Source organism: Ictidomys tridecemlineatus, chromosome 13 (genome assembly GCF_052094955.1).
Source record: "Ictidomys tridecemlineatus isolate mIctTri1 chromosome 13, mIctTri1.hap1, whole genome shotgun sequence".
In the NCBI taxonomy this organism is placed as follows: Eukaryota; Metazoa; Chordata; class Mammalia; order Rodentia; family Sciuridae; genus Ictidomys; species Ictidomys tridecemlineatus.
Genome location: NC_135489.1, coordinates 7,755,551 through 7,782,414, shown reverse-complemented (window position 1 = coordinate 7,782,414; position 26,864 = coordinate 7,755,551). Strand labels below are relative to the sequence as shown.

General features: G+C 37.9%; 1 protein-coding gene across 1 annotated transcript in view; it reads left to right on the top strand.

The window, feature by feature from the left end:
• Positions 1-26,864, top strand: part of Dok6 (docking protein 6) — a 364,718-nt gene that overhangs the window by 120,548 nt on the left and 217,306 nt on the right. Inside the window, exon 2 of the mRNA XM_078029901.1 lies at positions 7,800-7,907. Coding sequence (XP_077886027.1) covers positions 7,800-7,907 — 108 coding nt within the window. The remainder of the gene's footprint in view (positions 1-7,799; positions 7,908-26,864) is intronic.

The window sequence follows — 26,864 nt, the reverse complement described above, 5'->3', positions numbered from 1 at the left end:
AATAGGCTATGTGTGTTCTCAGCCCACGTGGTCGGTTCAGCTGGGCCCACAGAAGCCAGGACTGGAGATATTGCAATGAGAGTTGCAGGTTTTTCTGTTTACAGGAAACACATGTTTTGGAAATTCAGGTAATTACAAGGAGTCAAACCAAAATCCCCAATCACATTTCTGGCTCTATAATGTGAAATATCATTTTCTAGTCACAACACTTTTTATACAAGTCACCATCAAAGGCATGAGTACCCATTATGAAGTACACATGCACTATTTTATTCATTTAGTAACTGGGTGCAGTATTTTTACTGCCTCAATGATAAACACTGATGATACTCTGTTCTCCTTGCCTAGTTCTTGATAAGGCATTTAATATTAAAAATTAAATGTCTTGATCTAGGTGTAGGTGTTGCATCCATACTTTTTGGCAGCTATTCTCATAAATGCAATTTGTGTCTTGACTAGTCACGTGATTTATTAATAAAAGGAGACTTGTCGAGTGTTTTTACTTAAGGATATTTGTTGATGACTATGAAGACATTCCATTTCAGCATCAGGGTGTCAATTCTTAAAACATTCATAGTCTGTATAATTTAATGAAACAAAGTACACTTTCGTTTGAGCAAATGTATTCATTATTTTTGCCTAGGAAAATGTAGAGAAGAGTTTTATTTAATTTTTGTGTACCTAATCTAGGAAATCAACAGTATTGCAAACCATTTCTTGGGGAAACATATATTAGCAGGCAAAATCAAAAGAATCACTATATCTGGTTCTAATCTTCTTACTAAATGCTGAACTAGTTTGTAAAGGCTGATTTTTTAAAAGTTTATCTGGTGTAATCATGTTGCATTTTTTAAATATTGGCATATAAAGGCTCCAAAATTTTGTAAATTTCTTAGACCAACAAATAACAATAATTACAAATTATTTATGATTACTTACTTCTTCAATGATATATAAAGTTATAACTTTTTATCTCCTTTGCATCTCTGAAAATCTACCTTAAGGACAAATCTATATATTTAATGTAAAGTATAAATAGTCTGCTGAACACTTTCAGACTCTAATAATGTCTATATGAAAAACATTTTTGAATGGTAGCTCTGGTAAGAATTTCTACTTTTTCCCAGTACTGAAAAAACCTGAACAAAATAAATTCAATCAATAGTTTATTGGGAAAGATTATAAAACATTAACTGAAGAACAAAGTCAAATGCAATGAATTCCATAAGAGTTGAGCACAGTGTAGGTTTATTCTAAAGAATAATTATTGAAAATAATTCTTCTTATTTTAGACATGAATAATAAGACATAAATCATGGTCTCCTCTCTGTATATCTGTTATTTAATTGCCTATTAAATGTCTAGTACATTGCAATTTAGATTGGACACAATATGATATGGGAATAGGATGAACTACAGAGATGATCCCAAAAGACAGGCTTTGAAGCAGCAAGACATTTTAGTATATTATTAGCTCAACTTGGTTTGGGGCTCTTTGGCAGATTACTTGAGTTAAATGGATCAGTCACATTTACCCTTCCCTGTCTTTGCTGAATTTCCTGGTCCTGGGTGAAGGCTGCATCTCAGTGTCAAGAGCTGCCCTGACACCCTCTCTGGTGGGCATCCCACCTCATTTCCCTGCAGCGGCACAAGCCCAGATGTTCCCTCCAGACTCCAAGGCAAAGCCAATCACAGTTAACTTCTTTTTTAATATAAGTAAGGCTGTCAGGTTTGGGGTTTTTTTAGATGCCTGAGCTCATTAGATATCAACAGTTCTGGGATGCCTATGTCTTAACCAAAAGCTGTTGACATCTGCCTGCCTCCCTAGGGTGCTCAGTCTAATTAAAGGTTGATCCTAATACCTGTTCTGACCCCTTCTCAGCAACTGCCATCTGCTATCGTGAAAAGCACTGGGGATCATTCTTCTTCCTCTATCTATTGCTCTCTCTTTCCTCTTAGAAGTAGAATTAAAAGAAAGGAGAAAAGCAAAAGTAAAAGGGGCTCCTAATGGCTGTGTAAACATGAATGTGAGGTATTTTTTAACTTTCAAAAATAATTGAAAACTAAAACAGCCACAAAGAAAATGACATAAACTAATGGACAGCTTGAGGCCAATGCTGGTGTATATACCCCCAAATAGATAGAGCTGTGTTAGCAGCCAAGAACTCACAGCATGTGCCTCAGAATGCTCCTATATTAATTGAGCAGAATGAGTGTCACCCCACCACCTCCCATTACATCAACCAGTACGCTGAACGTGATGGAAGCCGAGTTCCTACTCTTGGTATACCGACCACCTAAGTATTTATCTGTGTGGTATACTTTGGTTTTGCCAATTTCAGGAGTTTGTATGAGAAACTTAACTATGCATTTTTGTTTTTAACCTGGATTTTTTTATTCACATGAGGATTTTGAGATTTATCCATGTAGCTACAGTTCAGATATTTTTCACGGCTGCCCAGTATTTAATTGTCTAAATAAATTGCAATGTATGGATCTGAGACCTTTATTAATAATGCTTTTATGAACATTGGTATACATGGTGCACATTTTTCTGGTAGGTATAAAACCAAGAGTGGAGTTACAAAATTCTGTGTAAATTTCAAGAAAATTCTAGGATTCTAGACAGCTACGTAGCCTCCAAATGTATGCACTCAGACTTTTTCCTCCAACAGAATATGAAACCCTTTGCTCCACAGCTTAGCCAATATGTGCTGTAGGCAGTGGTTTTTCTTTTTCTTTCCTCTTAATGGAGTAAAATAATGTCTCGTTGAGCTTCATATCAGATTTCCCAGGTGCAGGGAGACTGAGCACGTTCACAGGATAGTTGGGCATGTGCACGGCTCCTTTTTATAAGCGCCTATTCTGGTACCTGCTTGCCCTTTTTTAACCCAGATTGTTTGTCTTTTTCTTCTGTATTTCTAAGAATTCTTTGCACACCCTGGATCTGTGCCACTTGACAGTCATGTGTATAGCAAGTATCTTCTAATCACTGGCTCAATTTTTAATTCTCAGAGTATTTTTTCCTGACACAAAACATAATTCTTACTTAAATTTATTACACATTTTCTCTTCTAATTATGTTTTTGTGTCTTATTTTGTTCCTAACTTGAGATTACTGATGTATTAGTATCGTATTATTTTTTCTGAAAGCTTCAATTATGGAACTGTCACATTCAAGTCAAGAACACACCTGATTTCTAAGCCTGAAAATATATGACATTGAGTGGGCAAAAAAAGAGGAAGGTAAATTAAAAGGCAGAAATGCTGTTTGACTAGGCATCGCAGTGGTTGGTTAAACAGAGGTGCTCTTTTTTACATCAAAAGATGAAACTGATCTTGCGGCATCCTGTGCAGAGGACAATTCTCGTTTTGTGGTTGTTTGATTTATGCAGTGATCCCAGAGCTGTTGGTTAGCAAGTCCTCCCTGTTGCTGCAAACCAAGTGCTTCGTTTTGTTATCAACCAAGTATCCTATGTGTGCTGCTGTGTTTATTCTACTCCTTTGGTCTGTTTGCCCCGTTCCGCGGTGTCTTAGTTACTGTGCCTTTTAATTAGCATTGGCACTCCACAGAGCAAGGCTTCTAATTTGCTGTTCGATCTAGTTTCAATCCTTTGAACTTGTTGGTTCATAACCTAATGGATGATCACCTTCTCTCCCATTCTTTAGAAGTCTGAGAATCACATAGACTATGCAATCCTCCTGTACCATGTATAGAGGTCTATTTAATCAGCTTCATCAATCATGTTGTTCAAACACTGTACATCTGTCACTCACATATGTATTACTTTTCCTGAAATACTGAAATCTTTAAAATGTTATCATAAAATTTTCTATTTTTTGACAATTTTGTTTTATAATTCTGAGGCTTCTTTGTGCATACTCACAAAGGCAGAATAAAACACTCATTCTTCTCAATTAATATGTATTTCAAACAGTCTCTGTCTCTAATAACATATTTTACCTTATTGTGAACTTTGATGATATAATTGCAATGACTTTTTTGTTAAACTTTAAGCTCTCCTCTATTTCTTGGTGCTTCGGAGTCTTGGTGGCATACCATCAGAAAGTAGAAGCCAAGCTCCTAAGAGATGTCTCTACCCTGTCCCCTTACTGTAGTTCCCTGCCCACTGCCCTGGGCCCTTGAAGCAGTAATTCAGACAGGTTCTTGCCTTCACTAGAGATAAAATCCTACCCAGACAGTAAAGGATTATGTTTATTTAGGGTTTATTAGGATTGCAGTCTGAAGGATGCAAAATTCAAGCTGTCTTTAAAGTGTGCTCTCAGGTTCTACAAGGTGGCAACTCTTTTCATAGATTGAAGTGCAATGTGGGTGGCTAGTTTCATCTCTGACTTGTCAAGAATTGTGGCTGGTTCATCAGAGGTCGAACTGCACCCCTCTTGTAAAAAAGGCCTTGGCACAGCCTCAGGCAGCAAAGGTTTGGTTTCACCAACAGTGACACTGGTGAATTGCTTTCTAGAAGCTGCAGTTGGACCCATTTCATAGGGTCAGCAGGTACAGTGTGGTGTGTGCAGACAGCCAGTTCAAATGCTCAGCTGCGGGTGTTCGAGGGCTCCTGGCTCCATTTTATGTGCCCAGAACCAACCCTACAACCCTACTTGACTGTCTTCCCCAACACTGCAGGGGCATGGTACTTGACATTCTCTCTGACTAAAATTCTCTTTCCTGGTGTTTGAATCACTCCTTCTCTTGCTTCCGCTAATGCTGTGCTCAATGTCCCCCTGGGCCAGCCTTCCCCTGACACGCCTGGTGCTCCCTTCTCTCTCCCTGTCCTACAGTTCTTTTCACAACCCCAGCACTCTGCAAAAGGCTGTCCTCAAAAGTACTCCTTGATGGCTGTCATCGGCCCATGGAGGGAAAGTTCCCAAGACAGGAGTGCTGTTTCCATAGGCACAGGAACTTGGTTTTCATGGTAATTAATGCTTTTCTTTTTTTAACTACTATGTCTACAGAATCTAGAATTCTCAAGTATGTTTTGAATAAATGAGAGGTATATGTGGTATTGAAAGATACTAAAACTCCCTTCTGTATTGAAGATATAGCTAAAACTAATTTCATCTGTTGAATAAAGTTGACACATTGTAATAACTACTTTTTACAAAGAAACAAATGTGTTTTGTTGTACCATGTTCCTTTGTTCAGAGGACAAAAATCCAGGACTAGGCAAGTTAAAATTTTTCATACATTAAACCTGCAATAACTATCAGGTGGACACAATATCTTTATTTATTTATTTTATATGGTGCTCAGGATCGAACCCAGTGCCTCACCATGCATGTGAGGCAAGCACTCAACCACTAAGCTACAACGCCAGCCCCCTGTGTTTGTTATTCTGATATGTTCATCTGACACATGATAGTTATGAATAAGAATCTAATCCTTTACCCAGAGACATCATCTATAGAGTATCTTGCTTTCAGAATGGAACACCAATAGAAGCCTCTCAGATGGACCAATTTCTTCTGTATATTTTTGAAACCTCTAGAGACAAAGTTTCTAGTTATAGTGCCAGGGACTCTCAGGTTTGACAGTTCCTATCATCAGAAATTCTACCAAGTTTCTAACCAAAATCCTGTTTGAAGTGCAAGACTCATTAGGTCAACAGCTTGTGATGGAACAGGCCCATTAAATCCAACTTTTGAGTAAGTTAAAGCTTGTGAATGAGTCCTAGCTAAATAATGTAATTACAGGTATGAACTAAAGCCAAGAAATCTACCATCTACTGCTCAGTGAGTCTTAAATGCAAAAAGGATGTCCTTTGTGTAAAATCACCTTGAAAAGGAAAAGGCACTAAGGGGAAGAGATTGCCATGTGGTAAAAGGGTTTTCATCAGATGGAAGGGGATGAAGAGGGGGTTTGATTACAGCCGGCCGGTGTGTGCAGGGTGTGTACCAACTGGAGGTCCCTGGGATTTCTGGAGTCCTGGCAGAAACGTGGAATGTTCTATGAGGAAAATCTGAGGTTCACCCAGAAATTAGTTTGGTGAGATGATTGGCATGTTTAGAAGAGGAATCTGAATGACAAGGTGAAATTAGCTGATACCCTGAAATAGAGTTTATGCACCATCCAGAAATCAAGATGGAGCATGCAGGGACATCATCTGCTAAGGGACAGACACCAGGGAAAGAGAATCCTCTTGCAAGAAATAAGTTCTGCTGCTAATCAGCCAATGGACTTTGCAACTTCAGCAGCCCTTGTGGAACCATGAAGTGAACAGCCCGTCTTCCTCCCCAGACTGCTCGGGAAGGTCATTCATTTCTGTCCTATTTTCAATGGGATAATAAAAATCAGGTACCTAATTTTATTCACAAGGTTCTCTTTCATGCACCCAAAGATTTTATATTTATCATTTACAAGCAAAATAAACCTACTCCTTTATAATTTTTTTTTTTCATCCTGGGAGTGATTTTCAGGGCTCAAGCAGTTAATTTGCGGCTCATCTCTGGAATGTCTCCAACACACTCACAGAAGATGCCAGTTCCAGGGCCTGAGCAGATCATAGCACACCAATAAAAACTAGTTTGATAAAAAAGGACAAAGAGGTGATTTCCTCATGCTTCTTCTCATTTTATACTCCTCTTGTAGAGGTGGCATTAAATGCCCTGACTTATATTTAATTTGACTTCACAATAACACAAAATGACACTTGAAAACTCTTCATACCAAGGCCCTTTTGGTTACCTTTCTCTTCTTTAAAAGCAAAATATTTTGAAATCTGCCATTAAGTGATTCTTTTCCTACTTGAAGCTTTAAAATTCAATTAGAGATCAAATGGAATAGAACTAGAACACAGCCATGATAAATTAATTTCATTTTCCCAATAAATTATGTTTGTGTTTTAATCACTTTACTCTGAGAATGTCTTTAGACTTTAAAATATCAAAAATAATTTGAGACAAATGGAAATTTAAAAACCTTACACAAAATACCTGACTAACAGCATGTGATAGGTGAGAACCCGGTGACAGATGATGGAAACTTCCAAGAGTGATTAGTTCATAACTTAAAGGCAATTTCCAGAAATAACGGTTTCTGTTTGTGCAATTTATTAGTCATTTTTTTAACCAAAGTGTAAAGACATACAGTTGTGTTTTCCAATCTTGCATTATCTCTAACTCTATCTTAAAATGAAGTTAATAATACTTACTTTATCTACTAGTTCTGATGATTAAATGTGTATATAAAATCTGAAACTAAGTACTTAATAAAATTCTAGTTACTAAAAAAGTATAAAAGAGTGAGACAGATGTGCCCATTATAAAAACAAATTACTTTCTCTTTCCTAAATTAACATATGGGCATCTGTTTAAAAAAAAAAAGCCTAAAATCCTACAAGATAAGTTAATTTTTAAATGCAAGTTTTTTTTTTCCTCCAGAGGTAGAAAATGGAGCCATACAGAAGTGCTCACTTAAGCTTATTGAACTGCTACTGCACTAGCACAGAAAACAGAAAATCATCTGTCCTGAGGATAGTGGGAATAAAGGTTGTATACGGTCTTGAAACACTGGGGATTTACTTACATTGAAAACTACTGAAATGAACACATTGACAACCTCATTACACAAAGAAATTCTTTTATAAGAAATATTGTATTTTAAAATTTTGCTGCAATTGTAATTAGTAACATACTTATCATTCAAAGACAAAGTTACTCTATAAAGTAAGTGTGCTTTTAAAAATTTATTCCCCAGTGGATTAATTGAATAGATAAACCTCTGGGTGCCACTAAGAGCCTATAAAAAGCAGAGATAATGGGATTCTTTTATTTATTTTCAGATTTTCAGACGATGCTGGCTGGTTTTCAAGAAGGCTTCCAGCAAAGGACCCAGAAGGTTAGAAAAATTTCCAGATGAAAAGGCAGCTTATTTCAGAAACTTTCATAAGGTGAGTCAGAGTCCTGGGAGTGCCTGGGAGAGTAGCTGCACCCTTGACAACTCGTGGAGATATTTCCTTGGTAGATGAAAGCTGCAGAGGCAAAGATTCATGGTCAAGATAAAATGCCCCTGTTCTGATAAAACTCAAAAGTTACGTTTCTTCTTCATTATAATCATCTGTTGTAAATGCCAGGGGTACCTCTGCAAATGAAAGACTCCTTTTTATTGCTGCTTTGCAAAATGAGATGACTCATAACTCAACCAGATCATTTTCTAAGGTGCTGAGTAGGCATTTTCCCTCTGTTCAGGTTAATTGAGCATTTGTTACTTTGATTTAAACCCTGGGCAATATTTAGGAGATAAAATTTTGAGGCTAGTTTTAGCAGTGCTAATGATATTGTTAATGTACATGGCACTTGGTGTTTAGTCAGCTCCTTAACAAGGAAATGATCATCGAAAGTGCTGAGATGTAGAAATGTGCCATAAATTCCAGGAGTAAAATATCAATTTCCTAAGAATTAAAGAATGTAAAATATAACCCCAAGTAATAATTCATATGCTACCTAAAGTTATCTTTGGAGATCACATCAAAACACAGTTCAGTATTTTGCAGCAATATGGAGGATTCCTGATCAGAACCGAGAACTGTAAAACAGTATTGCTGGTTGTAGGTGCTCGGGAAAGCTCAGTAAAGATTCTAATCTGTCTTTGGTGTTGAGTCAAAGAAACTTACCGGTTGATGTCATGAATGTGTGGAATTTTATTTTATATGTTATATTTTCTAATTTCTCCTTTTATTAACAGAAGATTATTTATAGTAATATACTAACAGATTCTATTACACAAATAGCTAACAGTCACATACATTATATCTGAACCTAATCAGAGAGCTTAGAATTTGACTTTCAGTAACTGTATGAGCTATTCTATGTATTAATGTAGATTTACTATCAAAAAAATGCAAGTTCAAGTCCCTATTTACTTACTAGCTCCTGGACATTTGGTTTTCTCACAAGTGGATGGATTTTAGAATTATTATATATTACATGTCTCTAAGGGTTATGGAATTCTGATAGCATAAAACAGCTAACACAATTCTTCTTCTAACTACAGGAGAAGAGTGTGAGTTCTAAAGTCTTACTGGTATTGTATTATGATTATTATGGTTATGATTTTGGCAATAAGATTAAACCTGTGAATAAAGAATTTCCAGGATTTGAAATACAAATGTGTGATATTTATATTATCATTGCAAGGTTGAGGGACTGAACATAACTAAGCTTTTAGTGAAATCCTAGTCAGAGACCCTGCCTGTTCATCAATGAATTACATTAACGTGAGCTCGATAGTCAATGCACCTGTCCTCCCACTCCCCTCCCCACTCCTCCTTTACTATCTACGTTTGGGCCCAACCATCTTCTGTCTGAAAACTCGACACACTGTAGAATTCTAACCAACCATCAGGACTGGTAATGTGGACACAAGAGGTATGTATCTTTGATCCATGCCAGATCCTCTGCTCCTGGTTGGTGATTTGGAGATACAAGAGAGTCAGACATTGCCCTTCTGAAAAAAAAACTTGAATTCTAGTGCAGAGGACACAATCTAATTCACAAAAGTGAGTATGCATAGGAAAGTACACACAGTTTTCAAGTACAAAAAAAAAAAATCAAATACATTCCACATAATTCTAAACAACATTCCATAAGTCTATTTTTTGTAGATATTAAAAGCTCATTTTAGTTGGAAATCTCTATAACCTAGATTAAACAAAGCAAGTTTAATAAAGAGCGAAGTTGGAACTATTATGCTTAAAAACATCAAGGCTAACCACGAAACTACAGAGATCATCACAATAAGATATTAGCAACAGGATATGCAAAACGATCAATGAAAGGGAATAGAAGGTCAGGAATGAACCTGTGCTTTCACGGTCAGTTGAATTGAGAGAAAGATACAAAGACAAGTCAATGGGGAAAGGAATTTTATTCAACAAATGCTGTTAGGACAACTGACTGTCCTAGGTAAATAAGTAAACATTGATCTTACTTTACACCATAGACAAAATAAACTCAAAACAAGATCACTGGTCTAAATGAAATGCAAAAACTCCCAAAAGTAAACATAGGAGAGAGTGTTTCCCCTGTGGTATAAGAAAACAATTTCTTAAGACAAAAAAGAAAGAAAGAAAGATGCTAAACTGATTTGAACTACATCAAAATTTAAAATACTTTTCTCTTTAAAAGACCCAATTTGTAAATTTAAAAGGCCAGTAATAGAACAGAAAACATTTTTTAAAGCATTTATCTGATAAAGGACGTGTATCAAGGATATATGAATTCTGACAATGCAATAAGAAGAACATAAATAATCCAGTATTAAAAATGGACAAAAATCATGAATATTTTCTAAATGCTCAGTAAATAAGTGCATGAGACAACACATGACATCATTAGTTGTCTGTAAAATTCAAACCAAAATCCAAAACTACCCATTCATTAGAATGGTCCAAAAGACTGAGAATAATTAGAGTTAGTGAAAACATGGAGCAACTACAGTCATGTTGGTGGTCAAAATATAATACTGCTCACCGATGTTGTTTAAAACGTTATCCATCTACCCAGCCATGCCACTTTTAGAAATTTACTACTTTTAAAAATTTATCCACTCAAAACGAAAATCATATCCACCTAATGGCAAGTATAGAAATGTTCACTTTGTTTCCAAGAGGCAGGAGTAAAAACAACCTAAATAGAGCAGGAGGGGGGATCACAGTACATCCATCAACAGGTATCCCTGAATGATGGAAAAGAAAGTCTCCTGGTACGCAGAATGTGAGACAAATATCAGAATTATGGTGCCAAGTCAAAGAAGTCAGGCCTCTCAAGATCATATTGTAATGATTTCACACTTATCTTCGGTAACAGAAATGAGGTCATTGGTTGCCTAGCTTTGAGAGGGTGACCAGGGTAAAGGTGTGGATGGGGAACAGGCTGCAAACAATGGTGAAAATGTTATTTTTATTATGACAGTATTTTTAACGGGTATATACAACTGTTGAAACTCACTCGTTGGCTTATTTTAAATGGATGCAATCTTTGTGGGTGAGATTTTGTCCAACACAGCAATATGGAAAAGGTCAATCCTGAAAGAATATTGAAGAAGGTCAGGAATCTCCCCACACTGCCCAGCAGGCACGTTATAAATGCGAGATCTAGATTCTGTGCGTAGCAGCTGTGTGAACTTGGGTTGGCCATTTAACCTTCAACATACTTCATTGTCCTCTGATAAATTAAGATTATGATAGTTTCTATGACAGAAGGCTATTGCAAGGAATAAATGATATTGTTGCCTTGTAATGAGGTTAAATATAGCTGGAATGGTTGATAAATGAAATTTTACAGCTCTGCATGTAACTGCTTAAAGAGGTTCTTCATATATAGCAAGTCTTAAGCAGTAATTAGTTCAGTCCAGATGTGACGGTGGCTTAGATGAAGTGTTGGTATTGGGTCTAGAGATAAAAAGACAATCTTTGGACATGGCGTGTGAAAACTGACAATATTTACTTAAGAATTAGGTGGAGTGAAATGTAGTAATCATGGGTGATTCATGGGTTTGAACTTGACCAAGAGCATCAATGATTATGTGATTTATGACATGAGGAAGTCTAGAAGTGCTCAATCTGGGTAAAAATCACAAGCTTTAACTTTGTATGTGTTATACATGAAATGTCTGTTAGGCTAAAATGTCTAGTAATCGATTGGGTAATTGAAAGTGGTCAGGAGTAGAAAAAATACCAGTGCTACAGTTCATTTGGTTGTCCTGAGCATATTGGTAGCACTATATGCTATAGCACTGGATGAAATGTCCTTGGAAGAGTTGGAAGAGAGAAGAATAAACAAATAAGTAGTACTACAGTATTTGGAAGATTGGAAAAGGCAATGGAGCTCGGGCAGAAGTCTGAAAAAAGACTCTAAGTGGAAAGAAGAACACTCAGAGCATTGGAACCCATGGAAAACAAGGACCAGATGACCATCTGTGTCTAACATCATGGAGGGATTGGGAAGACAACAGAAAGGAGATGGTTAGACGTAAAACATAGAAGTGTCTGGTGACTCTGACAGAACTATTTCATTGAAATATCAGGACTAAGTTTACGTGGAGTGACCTTTGGAAGAATGAGAGCTGAAAAACAGACCAGCCCTCAGGGATCTTTCTCAAGAAGTCTTGTGCCAAGACCTGCAGCAGACATGTCTTTAAAATGTGACCGTATGGCAGCACACCTGTAGCAAGCACAGCGGGAATGGTCTAGCTGACTGAAAACCAGGAGGAGGAAGCTCCTGCGTCTTGTCATAGTGCCTTGTCTTTGGAAGAATCAAGGGTGCTTCATGCATTTTATCAAAAAGAAAGGGATAGAATCTGAGTGTGGACACAAGTAGGATGTACCAAAATTAATGTTAGAAAACTGCAACTGAGCTGGGGTTGTGGCTCAGCAGTAGAGCACTTGCCTAGCACGTGGGAGGCACTGGATTCGATCCTCAGCACCACATAAAAATAAAGATATTGTGTCCACCTACAACTTAAAAAAAAAAAAAAAAACCTGTCACACTTCAAAACCATCCATGTCCCCTCCCCCGTTACCTGAGAATCAAGGTACAAAACAGTAACAGAACTCAATGAGAATAAGAATATTTAAGGGAATAATAAATAATAATAAGTAGCTAAATAAATTTCATCACCTGTAATGTGCAGCTGCGGAAAGCGTTTTAACAACGAAACTCAGTAGATGTGACAGCTAAAATTTACCTTTGTCGTGGCAACGCTGAGAAGATTAAAGTTTTTATTACTATGACTTTATAGCTTTGGCAAGGCTAATTCACTTCCTTAGTGACTTAGGTTTCCTTTCAATAATTTTATGTCATTTTTTCTTCTGAGATTGACTGTGAGCTGCATTGGTAAGTTTAAACCAATCTTTATAGGGAAGATTAGTTAGAGCACGGTTCCTCGGTGGTCAGAGATCTTGCGGTTGATTTTCAACACGGTGTGCTCAGGTCCCCTTCCCACACTTTGTATTTTAGCACACATTGCCTGGTACTTCCACCGGCTGACTCGTTCTCATACCTGAGCCTTCTATAGCCACATCTCTGTGCTCCTTCTTCATGACCCAGCCCAGGGATGCTGATTCCTGGGTCCTCTTTCCCTTGGCAGGTGCACGACTTCAAATTCTCTTTTGTCATCCCTTTATTTTTCTTTAATGCCATTCTTTATCACTCAAATGCAGTCTGTTCCTCAAGGCATCAAAATGGTATTTCCATGAAGCAATATTCAAATTGGAGTAAAACCTTCAACGTGAGTATTTGCTTTTCCTGGGTGAGATAAGTGACCTGCAGGCGCATCTATCCCTAGGAGTAATCACTGTTGTTGTTGTCCAGGGAGCTGCCCTCTTTATTATGAAACTGTTATTAATCCCAAGTCGTATATAATGAGCACAGCATGATTAAGAGGGTTACACAATTTTTTGTGAGACTACTAATACAATGCAACCATTAGCATGATATATATTCTTATGAGATTGCTGGGTCTGGTGACAAGACAAATACTGAGGCTCTTGTTTGCACAACAGGGACAGCAAATGTCATTGTCCACAGGACTGTTGAGAGCAGAAAATAAGATACTGCATCTGAAGGATTTAGGAGTGTGTAGCGTAGTCCATAAATGCTAACAGTTATTGTCATTGTTGTTTTAAGCTTTTACAATCTGATGAAATAAAGGGTTTATAAATAGCTGACTATAATAAATGCAATGAATAATAAAAACTATGAGGGAATAGTTAATTCTATCTCTGGAAATTAGGGCTTCACAAAGGATGTGCAGTCAGGAGCTTCTTTAAAGATTACTCTGCTTCATTAAAGATTATTCTGTTTTACGCAAAATACACAGGGGAATGCATTGTGCAGAAAAAGAAAGAGGAAAAACTGTGATAACAAGTTACACCGTGGGGTGATTTGGAAAGCACTTGGGTAATGAATGTTGGCAAACTCTGCAAGAAGAGGGAGTTAGGAAGATGAGCTGACCCAGGTGGATGTAGCAACCAGGCAAAGGATACGAGAACCTCTAAGAACTGGGGTTTTATACTTTAAGCAGCAAAGATGTCATGAAAAATTTAAAATCCCTTGTCAAATAATCCAATAGTTTCTGTTTATTAGTGTTTAAGTACTTTAAATGAGTAATTAGTCAGTAACTTTGATTTTCCCTAAAATCTGCCCTAATGTATGATAGCAATAAATTAAAATGATCAATCAAATAAATAAAATGTTTCTAACCTAAGTGAGGAATTTCTAAAAAATAAGCTAAGGATACAGTTATTTTTTTATCAACTTTCTATTTGTATTATGCCCTGTCTAAAACATACATATTATAAACTTACGAGTATTGATGCTCTCACTTAGACATTTGATATGTTTACTGTGAGCAACATCCTGCTGCATAAATCAATTTTATATGAAACGGTTATAAAATGGTATATACTTTTTTAAACTTCTTGGTAGAAAGAAATTTGAAATTCAAATCACTAGCTACTGAAGGAAGTTATTAAAAATGCATTAGGGTTGAAAATGTAGCTGTATATAATTGTCACAACAGATATTCAAAACAAATTTATCCTAGATGAAAACCGAACTGGAGTAATTTACATAAGATCAGCTAATAAATTTTCCTTAATTTTCTAAGCAGATGAAAAGGAAACAGTTTATAGAAAATTTAATGAAATAAATATGAGCGCTGCCTATAGGGAGGAAAAGATGAATAAAATCCCTGAAAAGGATGAATGAAGACAGAATGATGTGCAGCTTCAGGGGCCACGCCAGGAGAGTGAAGCTCCAATGTGGACCAGTCTCACATGGAAATCCTCTGTAACGTGACACCGACAGCCTCCTTTGATTCTGTCTGCTTCACTCCTCTTTGGTGCTAGCAGTACCCATCTTCATTTAAGACAAACATCCGAGAGCCCAGGAAATGACCAGGGTGTCCTGGTGAAAAGAGGCCACCTTTGCAACATACCTTTAAAAGCCAAACGTTCCTGGTGTGTGCAGACACAGTGTCTGTGCAGGATGTTCTGTCGAACACTCTCATTGAGCCTCTTAATAATGGCTCAGTTCTTCGTGGGTGCACCCTCGATATGGTGGGAAGCATGTTCCAAAGTTGGTGTCTCTTGAGATACCTGCTGGAAGTTCCCGCAGAGCAGTCCTGGGAATGACTCGGATTTATTTGGATGAAAGCATCTTATCCATTTGTTCATTTCGCCATCTGAAGAAGTTCCATTTTCTTGAACATAAACACCTGCTAGCCAATGCATGAGCTCTGGGATGGTCTTCCTTAGCCCCAGGATCCCTTATTGTTTATTTCATCCTGTCACGTGTTTGAATCCTGTTATCCCATGCTAGTTGCTCAGGAAACACAAAGAAATGAAACAGGAAAAGCTGCTTTTATGTAGGATGAAAAAAGGAAGGAAGTGCCCACAGCACGCTGTGCCTTCTGCATAAAGTGTCTCTAAAGTCAGCCTGCAGCAGGGGAAGCCAGGAGTCAAGACCTCAGGGTGGAGGGTGTCAGCAAAGGGTGACCTCAAGGCAACAGTGAACGTTCAGAGGTAAACTTGATCTGTTTAATATCAGGATTGAGGCCAAATAAAACTTTCCCAAATCCAATGTATCTCCAAGAAGGAACAGTCCATGTGGACTAAGGATGCCTTGGAAAATAGACCATCCAGTAAGCAGGTTTAAAAAAAAAAAAAAAAACAACTCACTTTACAGAAGATGAGAATCAGACTCTTAGAAAATGCCTGTATGATTGCTAGGAGCTGGGTTTAGCCCATGTAAATAAATATTGTCTTTTATGAGAAAAAATACTGTATTTATTACACTTTTTAACATTATTTACTTTCATGTCATTTTCAAGACAACTATTTACAATGGTACTATATTTTAAAATTGGTATAATTTAAACAATATATTTTCCTATCTCTAAATAATAATTGTACACCAAGAGAATAATTGCATGTAAAATACCATGTAAAATATAAGACAATATGTTTATAATAGTCACTTCTGCTTCGGATTTTGCAGTTTTTAAAACAGGGAAATATTTCATACCGACTTCTGATAAATTTTGAGACAAATTTGGAGGATGAAGTAAAATAATTTTCAAAAGTCATTTTATGTGGTAAGTCAGACAATGTGAAAGAATATTCAGTACCACAACTCTGTTTTGACATTAATTCCATCATTTCTGGAGCATTTTAACATTCATTTCAAAGATTTAGATGCACTGCCTTGAATTAATTTCAGAATATCCTCAGTACATTTTTAGTCTTTAAAAATGTTTTTGATCCATCTATAAAGTCTGCCTAACTCTGCAATAGCTGACGGATGTAATGGAGAAATGCTTATAGCATCATGTTCCTGAGAATAAACTTTTTTTTCCCATTTTTTCCCCGAAAGTTATATATTATAGCCCAGGTAATGAACACCTGTTCATGTATAGCCTATAATTTGAAAATGCTGCACTGAGAACTTATTTGTGAATAATACTTTGTACTTCACTATAAATATCTATCTTGCATCTTTACTTTATAAATAACACTGATGCCTCATATTTATTTCAAATTGATATGGTATTTTAAAGCTTTCTAAATCTAATAGTCTTATTTTAAAATAAACAATAGGAAAGTTTTAATTGGCGATTGAACAATTGTATCTTGTAGACCAGGCGCCACCACTGAACGACTGTATTGATTAGAAAGTAGGTCATTGATTTAGAGAACTGCAGCCTTTGAGACTCAGTGCAATCACTTTTTTTTATAGCAAATATTCCTTTTTTTTTGTACTTAACTTGGAAATATTATCAGACATAATTTGACCTCTAGAGGAAATAGAGAAATCCCTGCCACAAAACACTGAGGGAAGCAAGGCATTTGGCTTGGCTTTGTTGGTTATTTATTTATTTATTGAGACAAGCAGATATGCACACACAAACTCACAGAGATATTGCAATTATTTGCATAAAAATATTTTCCCAAGTTCTCCTTTTTAATTTCTTTGAATGCAGTTAATCATATTTAGATACCAAGTACACTACAGGATTAAAATTCAACCTGATTTTTAAAAGATTGGAATCCTCCTTTAATCTTATGGCTTCAGAAAGGTTCAGAGAGATTGTCCTCCTACACAATATTCTAGTCTCTGAGCGGAGTCCACCAACTCTCTGATGTGGGCCAAAAAGTGACCTTTCCCCTGTCTTATCCCAGTTCCATCTTGCAAGTAAACTGATCTGATCAGTCCCATCACTCTCCCCAAGATTCACATATTTTATGCAGTTCAAATGCTGAGGATCTCTGGGGCACAGGTCTGGTTTTCCACTGCTGAGTAACCAACTTCAACAAAGGCACTGGGTCAAACAGTACCCACTTGTGAACTTGCAGTTCTGTGAGTCCAAAGCCTGGGCCAGCATGTCTCTGGGTTTCACAGGCTGAAGTCAGGGAAGCAGGTGGACTAACTTGTCATCTGGCCCTAAAGAAGACTCTTCAAAGCCCCTTCTGTTGCCGGTGGGGTTAGCCCCCTGCAGCTGCAGGACTGAGTCCCCTTTTCTTGATGACTATCCACCAGGGTCTGCCCTGACCCTTGACATGTGGTTCTTTGTCCTAATTGGATTCTGTGTTATTTGAAGCTTTATGAATTTCTAAGCAAAAACGTGCATAATCTTGAATATGGTGTGAGTCTGTAAATGTGGAGCTAAACATAAGCTGGACGTTATTCAGTTCACTCCTACATCACAGCTGGAGTTGGTCTCATAAACTTATGAGATTAACCGCAGTCTCAGCTTTGGGGTAACCTTTAGTATTGATATTATTAATGATCACACCAGCACTCATTGCCACTCCGTATTCCTCACCACAGAAATACGACAGCGCCCTTAGTTATGTGAAGAGGTATCATGTGCCGCGCTGTGGGCAGCTGGGCTGAAGACTGACTCAGAGAGCGTGCAGTGCAGATTGCAGGGAGCATGTGCCTGTCAACAGGTTGAGCTGCTGGAATTTCAGTTGGCTTTTCTTTAGGAGGTAAACCTCCTTCCCTCTCTCCCTCCTACGCTCCCTCCCTTCCTGCTTTCTCTCCTTCCTTCCTTTGTCTCTTTTCCCGGTGCTACACAGCTCACCTGCAAAGGTGGCAGTGATCACGTTACTCACTCAGAGGTTGCTGTCATCACTGGTTTCCATAATTCCTGAAAGTGTGGGGTTGTCTGTGATCTGTTTTATTCCCATTCCCCCGGATCCACTCATCCTCCTCAACTGTGGCCACCATCACAGGGAGGTTGACTGCCTTCTTTATATTTGTGCGATTCGTATAAACACTTACTGTTGATTTCTTGTGCATTCACTGCACACATGAATACCACCGTGTGATAGTCCTCATCTGTGTCTTACTCTCATTCACACCGTGTGAAGGCTGAGACCTGTTTGCATTTCTGTGTTCTTTTTGTCTTTGGCTTCCAAAGGCTGCATGAATCCCCATAGTTTGCATCTACTTTACTTTTATATTTTCATAGTGAAAGAAACTAGATTGGTAGCAACTTCCCATTACCTCAAATAATTCTGTAATTCAGATTTTTGTTCCTATGTCCTTATGACCCAGCGTGAGGAACTTTATTTATCTACTTATTTTTTTTTTAGTTGTAGATGTACACAATATCTTTGCTTTACTTATTTTTTTATGTGGTGCTGAGGATGGAGCCCAGTGCCTCAGGCATGCGAGGCAAGCATTCAACCACTGAGCTCAGACCTCAGGCCTGTGAGGAACTTCTGAGGTCACACAAAAGGAGTGAGGGCAGAACATTGTACTAAAGACATGTGACTCCTTAATTTAAATGTGTGATAGATGGCTGACCAGAATGGCAGCTCCACACCTCCCCTGATGCCTGAGGGCCCCTGTATTCCCACATGCTTCTCAATGCACTCCATCACTTATTAGTCTTCTGAAATATATGGATGTAAAGTAATCCTGTTCTCAGTTATTTTGGACTGTCTTCCTATACAGGTTTGCTTTTGGCTGCGTTTGTGCAGGAATTGCCTGATAATACTGCTTGTCCATTTTCTTACTGCAATTCCTGCATTTCCCCTTGCAGTTTTGTGAGCTTGACGTGTCTATTTGGAGCATTAGTCTTACTTCTGTCTTACACTTTATGTTTTTCACTTCTGTCACCTGCCTGTCAACTCCACACTGGAGTCCTGCAGTAAACAGAAATCTGCAAATCGCAAGCACCCAAATTTGTCCTGGGTCACGCTCTGATCATTTCCTTTAAGAAGTACTCACCCACCTCGTACACCAGAAATATATCCTCCCACAATCACTCAGTTAGCATTATAGTTTTTCTTTAATATTTTTGCTTTCCATCTATGTAGTACTAGATTTGTATGTTTATTTAAGAATTGAATTTTATACAGAGAGAAGCAGTTTTCACAAGTCTTCTTAAGCCTTCTCTTCATCATTATGGTGACATGCATTTAATACATAGACAGAGAGAATGTTCACTTTTGAATTATCTATTATGTAAACTGGTTGGTTGCTCTTGAACCATGAACGCACCATTTGGCTAACTTCATCAAGGTACCATACTATGCATATAACATTTAGTAAGACAAGAGCCCAAAACATTTGGTTAATTCTCCTTTTATAAAATTATTTAGCAACTTATCAAAGAACCTTTTATTCTGCTTCTTTTAAGGTTAAAATACTCCTCAAGGAAATCCTAAGGCATCTCATAATTTCCCTTGTTATTATGAATGCATTTGTATTTTATTTTCTCACTAAGAATTGCTGGCATGGAGAAGTTACTTTTCAAACTGTGTATCTGATAATACTGCTAGGTGTTTTTGTTGTTTCTAACAGTTTTGCTAGTGACTGTTTCCATGTTAGTGATCGAAATATCTGAAAATGCAGCTAATGGCACCTCCTTCCTTTCCTGTCTTCGTTCTCAGGACCTATGTTTTGTGGAGACTCTGATAGCATCTCAGCCAAGGCTCCAGTAGTAAATGGATGGTGTCTGCTGCTTCTGTGGGAACTAGAATAAATTTTGGTATATACCCTGTTAACTAAAGGAAATTATTTTGATATAGAAATAGTTTTCTCATACAGGGTGTTGAACTTTATCAACAATATTATTATTTCAGTCTTCTAAAGAAATCAAGTGATATTTGTCCCCTAATATATCCATTTTGAGAAACATATTCATAGTTTTTGACTAAACTTTTACTCCTGAGACTACCTATTATTATTCACTGTCACGATAAATTTTGTGAAACTCTATTATGAAATCCCCCATAAATGAGCTTTTGGTTGATGAGCACACTGTCTTATTGAAGTTTTCAAGTATTCTCTTTTTTTCTGTTGACAATTTTGAGGTTTTATATTTTCCTAGATACATCTTTTTTTGCCTGCACTATAAAAATATTAGCCTTAAGTTATTTACAATCTTTCTATTCATATTTATGTCTTGTCCACTTTCCTCTTGGAACCCTCGATTCACTTTTCCTTTGTCTCACTTAGCTTGCCAGAGGTCTCTTTTATTCACTCTTTCACAGGGAGCTCTTGGTTTTGTTAAATTTCATGCTAGTTTCTTCATCTCATTGATTTCTGACTTCATTGGTTTGAAATGCTCCGTGGTGTTTTATTTCTGTGTCTGAATGCCAGGGTTCTTTGCCCTCATCTTTTTATCCCTCTTATTGTTCAGGAAAAGTATTTTTAAATATTTATTTTTTTAATTTAGGTGGACATGATATCTTTATTTTATTTTCATGTGGTGCTGTGGATCGAACCCAGTGCCTCACGCATGCAAGGCAAGCGCTCTTCCTCTGAGCCACAGTCACAGCCCCCATGAAAAATGTTTTAAGGCTACATATTTCTTTATGCAAAACTTTATTGGTGTCTCTCAAATTTTAACATGTTTTGCTTTTATTTTCATTAAAATCCAAATATTTTGTCACTTAACTTGAAAATTTCCTTTTTAAATTATATGTTGTAACTCATATTTAGAAATATGTTATTTACTTTCATATGTATGGGACATTTAATCGTATACATTATAAGTTTTAATTATATTGTGTTAATGCCATAGAATGTAATTTGTATAATTTTATTCTTTTAAGTTTACTAAGGATTTTTTAATCAAGTGTATTTTCAATGCTCAAAATACTCCAAATATGTTAGAAAAAAATTCTATTGTGGTTACTGTTGATAGCAGATATGTGTATAAAAAATAAAATAATATAAAATAGCTTGACCCTATTATATTTTGAAAAACCTCCATTTCTTTCTTATGAGAGGGATAAATTTATTACTTTCGTGTGAACTTTCAGAGACTTTTGTCACTGCGATCACATTATAATCTGTCCTTTGATTTTTCCATTTGCTACAAAATTTACGAGACAAAAGTCAATATGCTTCCAAAACCACTTGGGTTGGGGATTAGGGACACATTGCACTACTTTTAGCATCTATGTTATCTTGATTAAGAATCAAGTTTGAGTATTGTCTATGCAGCCAAGATGTGGGCCTGGGCACTGTTCGAAGGTAGACACAATGTCTTAACCTGTAAGCATTTTCTCTGGATTTTTCTATTCTTTTTTCCATTTGGAATTCAGCTTGTGACACCTTTAAAGTTCATGTGTGTCAGCAAAGTTTGTATTTAACTATAGCCCTGTGTCTTTTTGAACAGCTGAAGAATCATTTTTACTGCAAGAATCTTGAGAGTTGGCAGTTTTGCTTCACACCACCAGTTCTTGATCTTATTTCTATAACACTTCCGTCTGCTCTTTAATGGTAGGTCAGCGATCCTTCATGATAGCTCTTCCCAGATGTCAAAAAGTCTGCAGTCAACACTGAGCTTCTCAACAGGTACCCATTCCTGTGTTTCAATTCCAGAAATGCCAACAAGAAACAGAGTTACAGAAATTATAACCAGTGTGATGACTTGCAAAAATATTGACTAAGAATTTTCTTGAGAGTCACTGAAAATCATCAAGTCTACGATAATAGACCATGGAAGAGAGATTCCCTCCTCCCCTCCCTTCCATCCTTCCTCGCCTTGATCCCTTTCCTTTTGCGTTTGTTCTTGTTTTCACAATGACAGACTTGACCTCTTGGTAGAGGGTGTACCTGGAGGCTCTTCGATTCCCCTCCAGGAGATGGTGGTGCCCCAGAGGGTCTTCTCCATTGCTCTTGGCCTGGCATTGCAGGATGATGGCACGTCCTCTAGAGTGGAACTTTTTTGCTCTTATTAAAGTGTCAAAAGCCACCAAGAAAAGCTTTTTGTGGTGATAACAAGGCAAAGAAGAAAATGAGGTTGAGATCATGGAGCATCACGGAGACCTTCTCCTCCCAGCTTTGGATGGCCTCTCCTGTAGGGGGATTTCCTCCCCGCAGTGCCTAGCTCCCTGGTTGAGAGAGCTCCCCAGCGCAGTCCCAGGTCAGCCTTGCTGGTGACCCCCTCAAACGTTACTAGATTTATTTTCCAAAGAGAGACCCCTGCTTTGTCACCTTATGCCTGCTTTTCCCTGGGGACTCCAGTTGTGACCGAGCTCATTAATAGGGAGGTGTTGCCTGTGGGACCATCACCTTCTGTGTGGCTGTCCATCAATCATCTTCCCAGGCTCCGGGTAACCACCTGGGAGAGCTGTGTGGACTTTTCATTAATCAAAATTAAAGTAAAAATATATGTAATGCCCTCAGGTGACACAAAATAGAGATATACTCCTGAATTTTCAATAAATTATAAGGTAAATAGGGCTATATACAAAATTTTCCTGTTGCCTTTCATTTTGCTTTAAGAATAGAAACTTTATAACATAAATTGTGCTATTTATCTTCAAGTAATGTGGTGTAACGCTATTAGTTTCCTAGGGCTGGCCTAACAAATTGTCACAAACTTTGTAGCTTAACACCAAGTAAATTTATTCTCTCGCGGCTTTGGAGACCAGAAGTCATGAATCACAGTGTCGGCAGGAGTCACTCCCTCCGGAGCCTCAGGGGGGGATGGGTGCTGCCTGCCCAGCAGCGGGGGCTCAGGGGCTCCTGGGTTTGTGGCAGCATCACTTCTGATTTTGCTTTGATCACCTGGGCTCTATCTCCACTGAGTCTTATCTGCAATCTCCCTCGTTCCTTTATAAAAGACATTAGCCACTGGGTTCAGGACCCACACTAAATTCAGGGTGATCTCCTCTCAAGATTCAGGACTTAATTGTGAAAATCTCTTTCCCAAATAAGGGCACAGTCATTGGTTCTGAGACTTGGGACTTGGACATAGCTCTTTGAGGGCCACTATTTAACCAGAACAATAATTAAGAGACCTAATAATGTACTACACTAGGTAAAGTCCTAGTAGCTGAATAGTTTTCTATCAGTATCTGTGTAGTAAAGCTGTAGCTCTCAAACTGAGAACAGTAGCATAGCCAGGGAAGCATCTTACACATGCCAAGTTTCTACCTATCCAGAGATCCCCTTAGTGCACATTTTCCTATGTACTAATTTTATTCATTTCTCAGACCTGAATATATATTATCTTTCTGTTTTATAATGAACAATCTCAATATAATGTAGGAATAATGATGCACTGAGGTTATCCCAGACTTCCTTCCACCAGGTTGTAACCTGGGTCTTTTCTGTAGTTGATTTTCCTTCCTCTGGTCATTTCTTGTTAAGCTGTTATTAGCTGTTGATACAACTCATGGAATTCAGGGCAAAGGCTCTTGGACAAATGGATAGTGCACGAGTTTGAGAAGTGGAAAACATGGTCCTTCTCCTGACCATGACTTTGTGTCACAGTCCCTCAAATTGGGACAGCCCATTTTACTATCTGTAAATCAAGGAAAGGTCAGCTCTCAGTTTGCTCTATCAATTAGAATCTTTGGGCTGCAAGTAAAAGTGGACTATCATGATTTATAGTATGTTCAGGGAGGAAGCTGGTCTCAGGCTTATTTGATCCAGTAACTCTTACCAACAATTAAAATCGAGGACTTCTTGTTTATGTGTGTGGTCCCTACTCTGCCTTCCTTGGAACTGCCTGGACTTCCCAGCCTAGGAGCAGGCCAGCTGGAGCATTTCTGACTTACGACATTCTGACAGGACAGCTCCACCGTAGGAAGACACTTGTCAAGAGCCACTAGTCCTTCCACCAGAACCCTTCTATTCATTAGTGAATAGTGAGTTCCACGCAGACCGAGTCTGAGGGATTCCCACCAGGCATGGTGGAGGGGTGGACATATGCACAATATCAGGTCCTGCTAACAATGTGGAAGTGGAAGCTGAGTAGGCAGCCAACAGCCACCGTCACAGGTGTCCCTCAGCATTTGTGGAGCACTGGCTCTGCTGAAGGTAACAAACTGTGCAGATGCTGAAGGCTCTGCTGTAAAAGAGGGTGACATTGTGAACCTGCGCTCATCCCCTACATGATATGATGCCTAATACAACAGAAATGGTTGTGCTGTATGATTTGGGAAACAATGGCAAAGAAGTCCTTGTGTGTTCAGTACCCACTAATTATATTTTCTGCACAATTTTGATCTGTGATTGCTTGAATTCTGAGGTTCAAAACTTGTGGGTAGAGGGCCAATTATAGCTAACTCCAACTCTAATGTAACTGTACCAATAATTATTCATTTCTAGATGAAACGTTTCATTCTGTGGCTTAACATGGGAGAGCCTTTATATCTGTCAAAGATATGGAAGACTAAGCTTGTAATTATTGATAATGAACACATTGAGATAGTTAAACAGTGACCCACGGGAAGACTGTGTCAGAGCACATGAGCTCTGTCACAGGTTGCTTCAAGAATAAATTATATTGATTTTTCAACAGCTCATGTTCATTTTTATCAGCAACAAGGGAAAATATAATGAGGCTGCTACTGGAAAACCAATGTAAATTTAACTGAAAGGAAGCAATAATAAAATTTTTATGCAAATTTTAACATCAGCTATTGAAGCATATGCTGTAGTAGATAACACAAATATTTAAATTATTCTTATGAAAGCTTAGCAATCAAGAATAGAGAGACATGTGTGTATTAAGTGTGATAATAATTGTAATAATAAAAAAATCAGTAAAATTATCATCTTACTGAAAAATCAATAATCTCTACGCTGTTAAAGTTTTATTAAACTTGCTCCTGAAACGTGCCATTTTATCCTAAAAAAACCCTTTCTTAATTAAAATAACCATAGAATATTAGTAAAATACCAGAATTAATAAGAATTATTACTAAGATTAATGAGAAAGAGGAGTATAATTTGTGTTCTAATTCATTTAAATCTCTTGAAAATAATCTAAAAGTTCATTTCTTTTCACTTTTCAAAAGATAATTAGGTTTAAAAAAGAAATTGAGCACTTAGGTGTTAATTTGGTCTCAACTGTCATGAAATAAATTGTTTAGATATACTCTAAAACTAATAATAATTTCAATAATGATGCCATCTCACCTATTTATGTGTGTAGTAAATAGTGTAAATATAATTTTGCCATAGTAAGATCTTCATTAAGTAGTAACATTTAGTTTAATTGGTACTTAGGCTAAGGGGAAAATGCAGAACATCAATGGCATGATTTTTAAACTGTAAAATGGATCTCAATTTATTTATGCTAAATGTTGCTAAGTGTTCAAATAAGAGCACTCTGGAAAACTTGAGCCTCGTTGCCATTTGCCTCAGCCCATGTGATTTCCCCCAGGTAACTAGCAGTAATGGCAGGACAAGAGACTTAATCATTTTGAACTATAAGAAGAACGGTTTCTCCCCCTGATGTGCTCTATTTATTTATAATTCCCAGATATCTAAGTACACCCTCCCTGTCAGAGCACACAGCCCAGAGAACAAATCAGTCTTTTCTTCCACGTGTTTTGAAAGAAATAATCAGTTTACAAATGCCTAGTGCTTTTCACCTTGAAAAGCATATGGTCAAATATCCAAATAAATGAAGAAATAAGTAAATCCTGCCTTACTGAGCCTAATACAAGAACCCAGATAGATTGCATCATCAGCCAAGAGGACATCTGAGCTCAGATCAAATTGCCAAGGTCAGGAGAAAGAGCCCAAACAAGAACAAGTCACTAATGTCACATGGCTCACTCAGGAGCACTTGTCCATCTGAGTGAGTTTGACAGGAAGCTGGAGGCACAGGGTGTCCCAAACAGATTATTGTATGAAAGTCTCCATAACCACTAAGTGGTGAGCTTTTTATTCAGGAACACTGGGAGATTCTGCCTCTGGTTGGACGTTGTCTTGCATTAAGGGCTGACGTGGAAGCAGATGAGCTCAGATGTACAGGCAGGAACTGGATGGTTGGAAGTCCTCCAGTTCTTGCTGAAGAGTGAGACCTTCATTTCTGAGGCATGAGCGCATGGCTGTGAGTCTTTGAGGGGAATGGCTGTGTGTCGGTGAGGAAGATAGCTGGGAGCAGTGTGACAAGGTCCTGGGGAGTGGGGCTGGTGTGGGCATGATGACAGGGAGCGAGGGCTGGAGTGAGTCATGAGGTTGTGGAGAGGAAGACGTGAGTAGAGAATGTTGTAGGAGCAGAACCAACAAGGCTGTGACCAAAAGAGAGCCCTGGGCCCGGGGGAGCACTGTGCATAGCCGTGGAGCTCAGCGTGGCCCTGAAGAACGCCCTGCCTGGCAGGCTAGCTCTTGCTCTCCCTGTCTAGCTGCGAAAGCAGTAGTACACGGAACTGGTCAAGGCAGCAGTGCTGAGTGACAACAGCAGTCACTGAATTTTTGACAGTCAGGCAGCTGCCTACATAAGTAAAAACAAATAAAAACTTTACTTCATAAAAATATTAATTTTATTCTACCTGGACCACAATGTGGCTCTTAAATATCGTATTTACCAAAACAGCAAGAACTCAGAGCACAGGACTGCAGTCATCTCAGGAAGG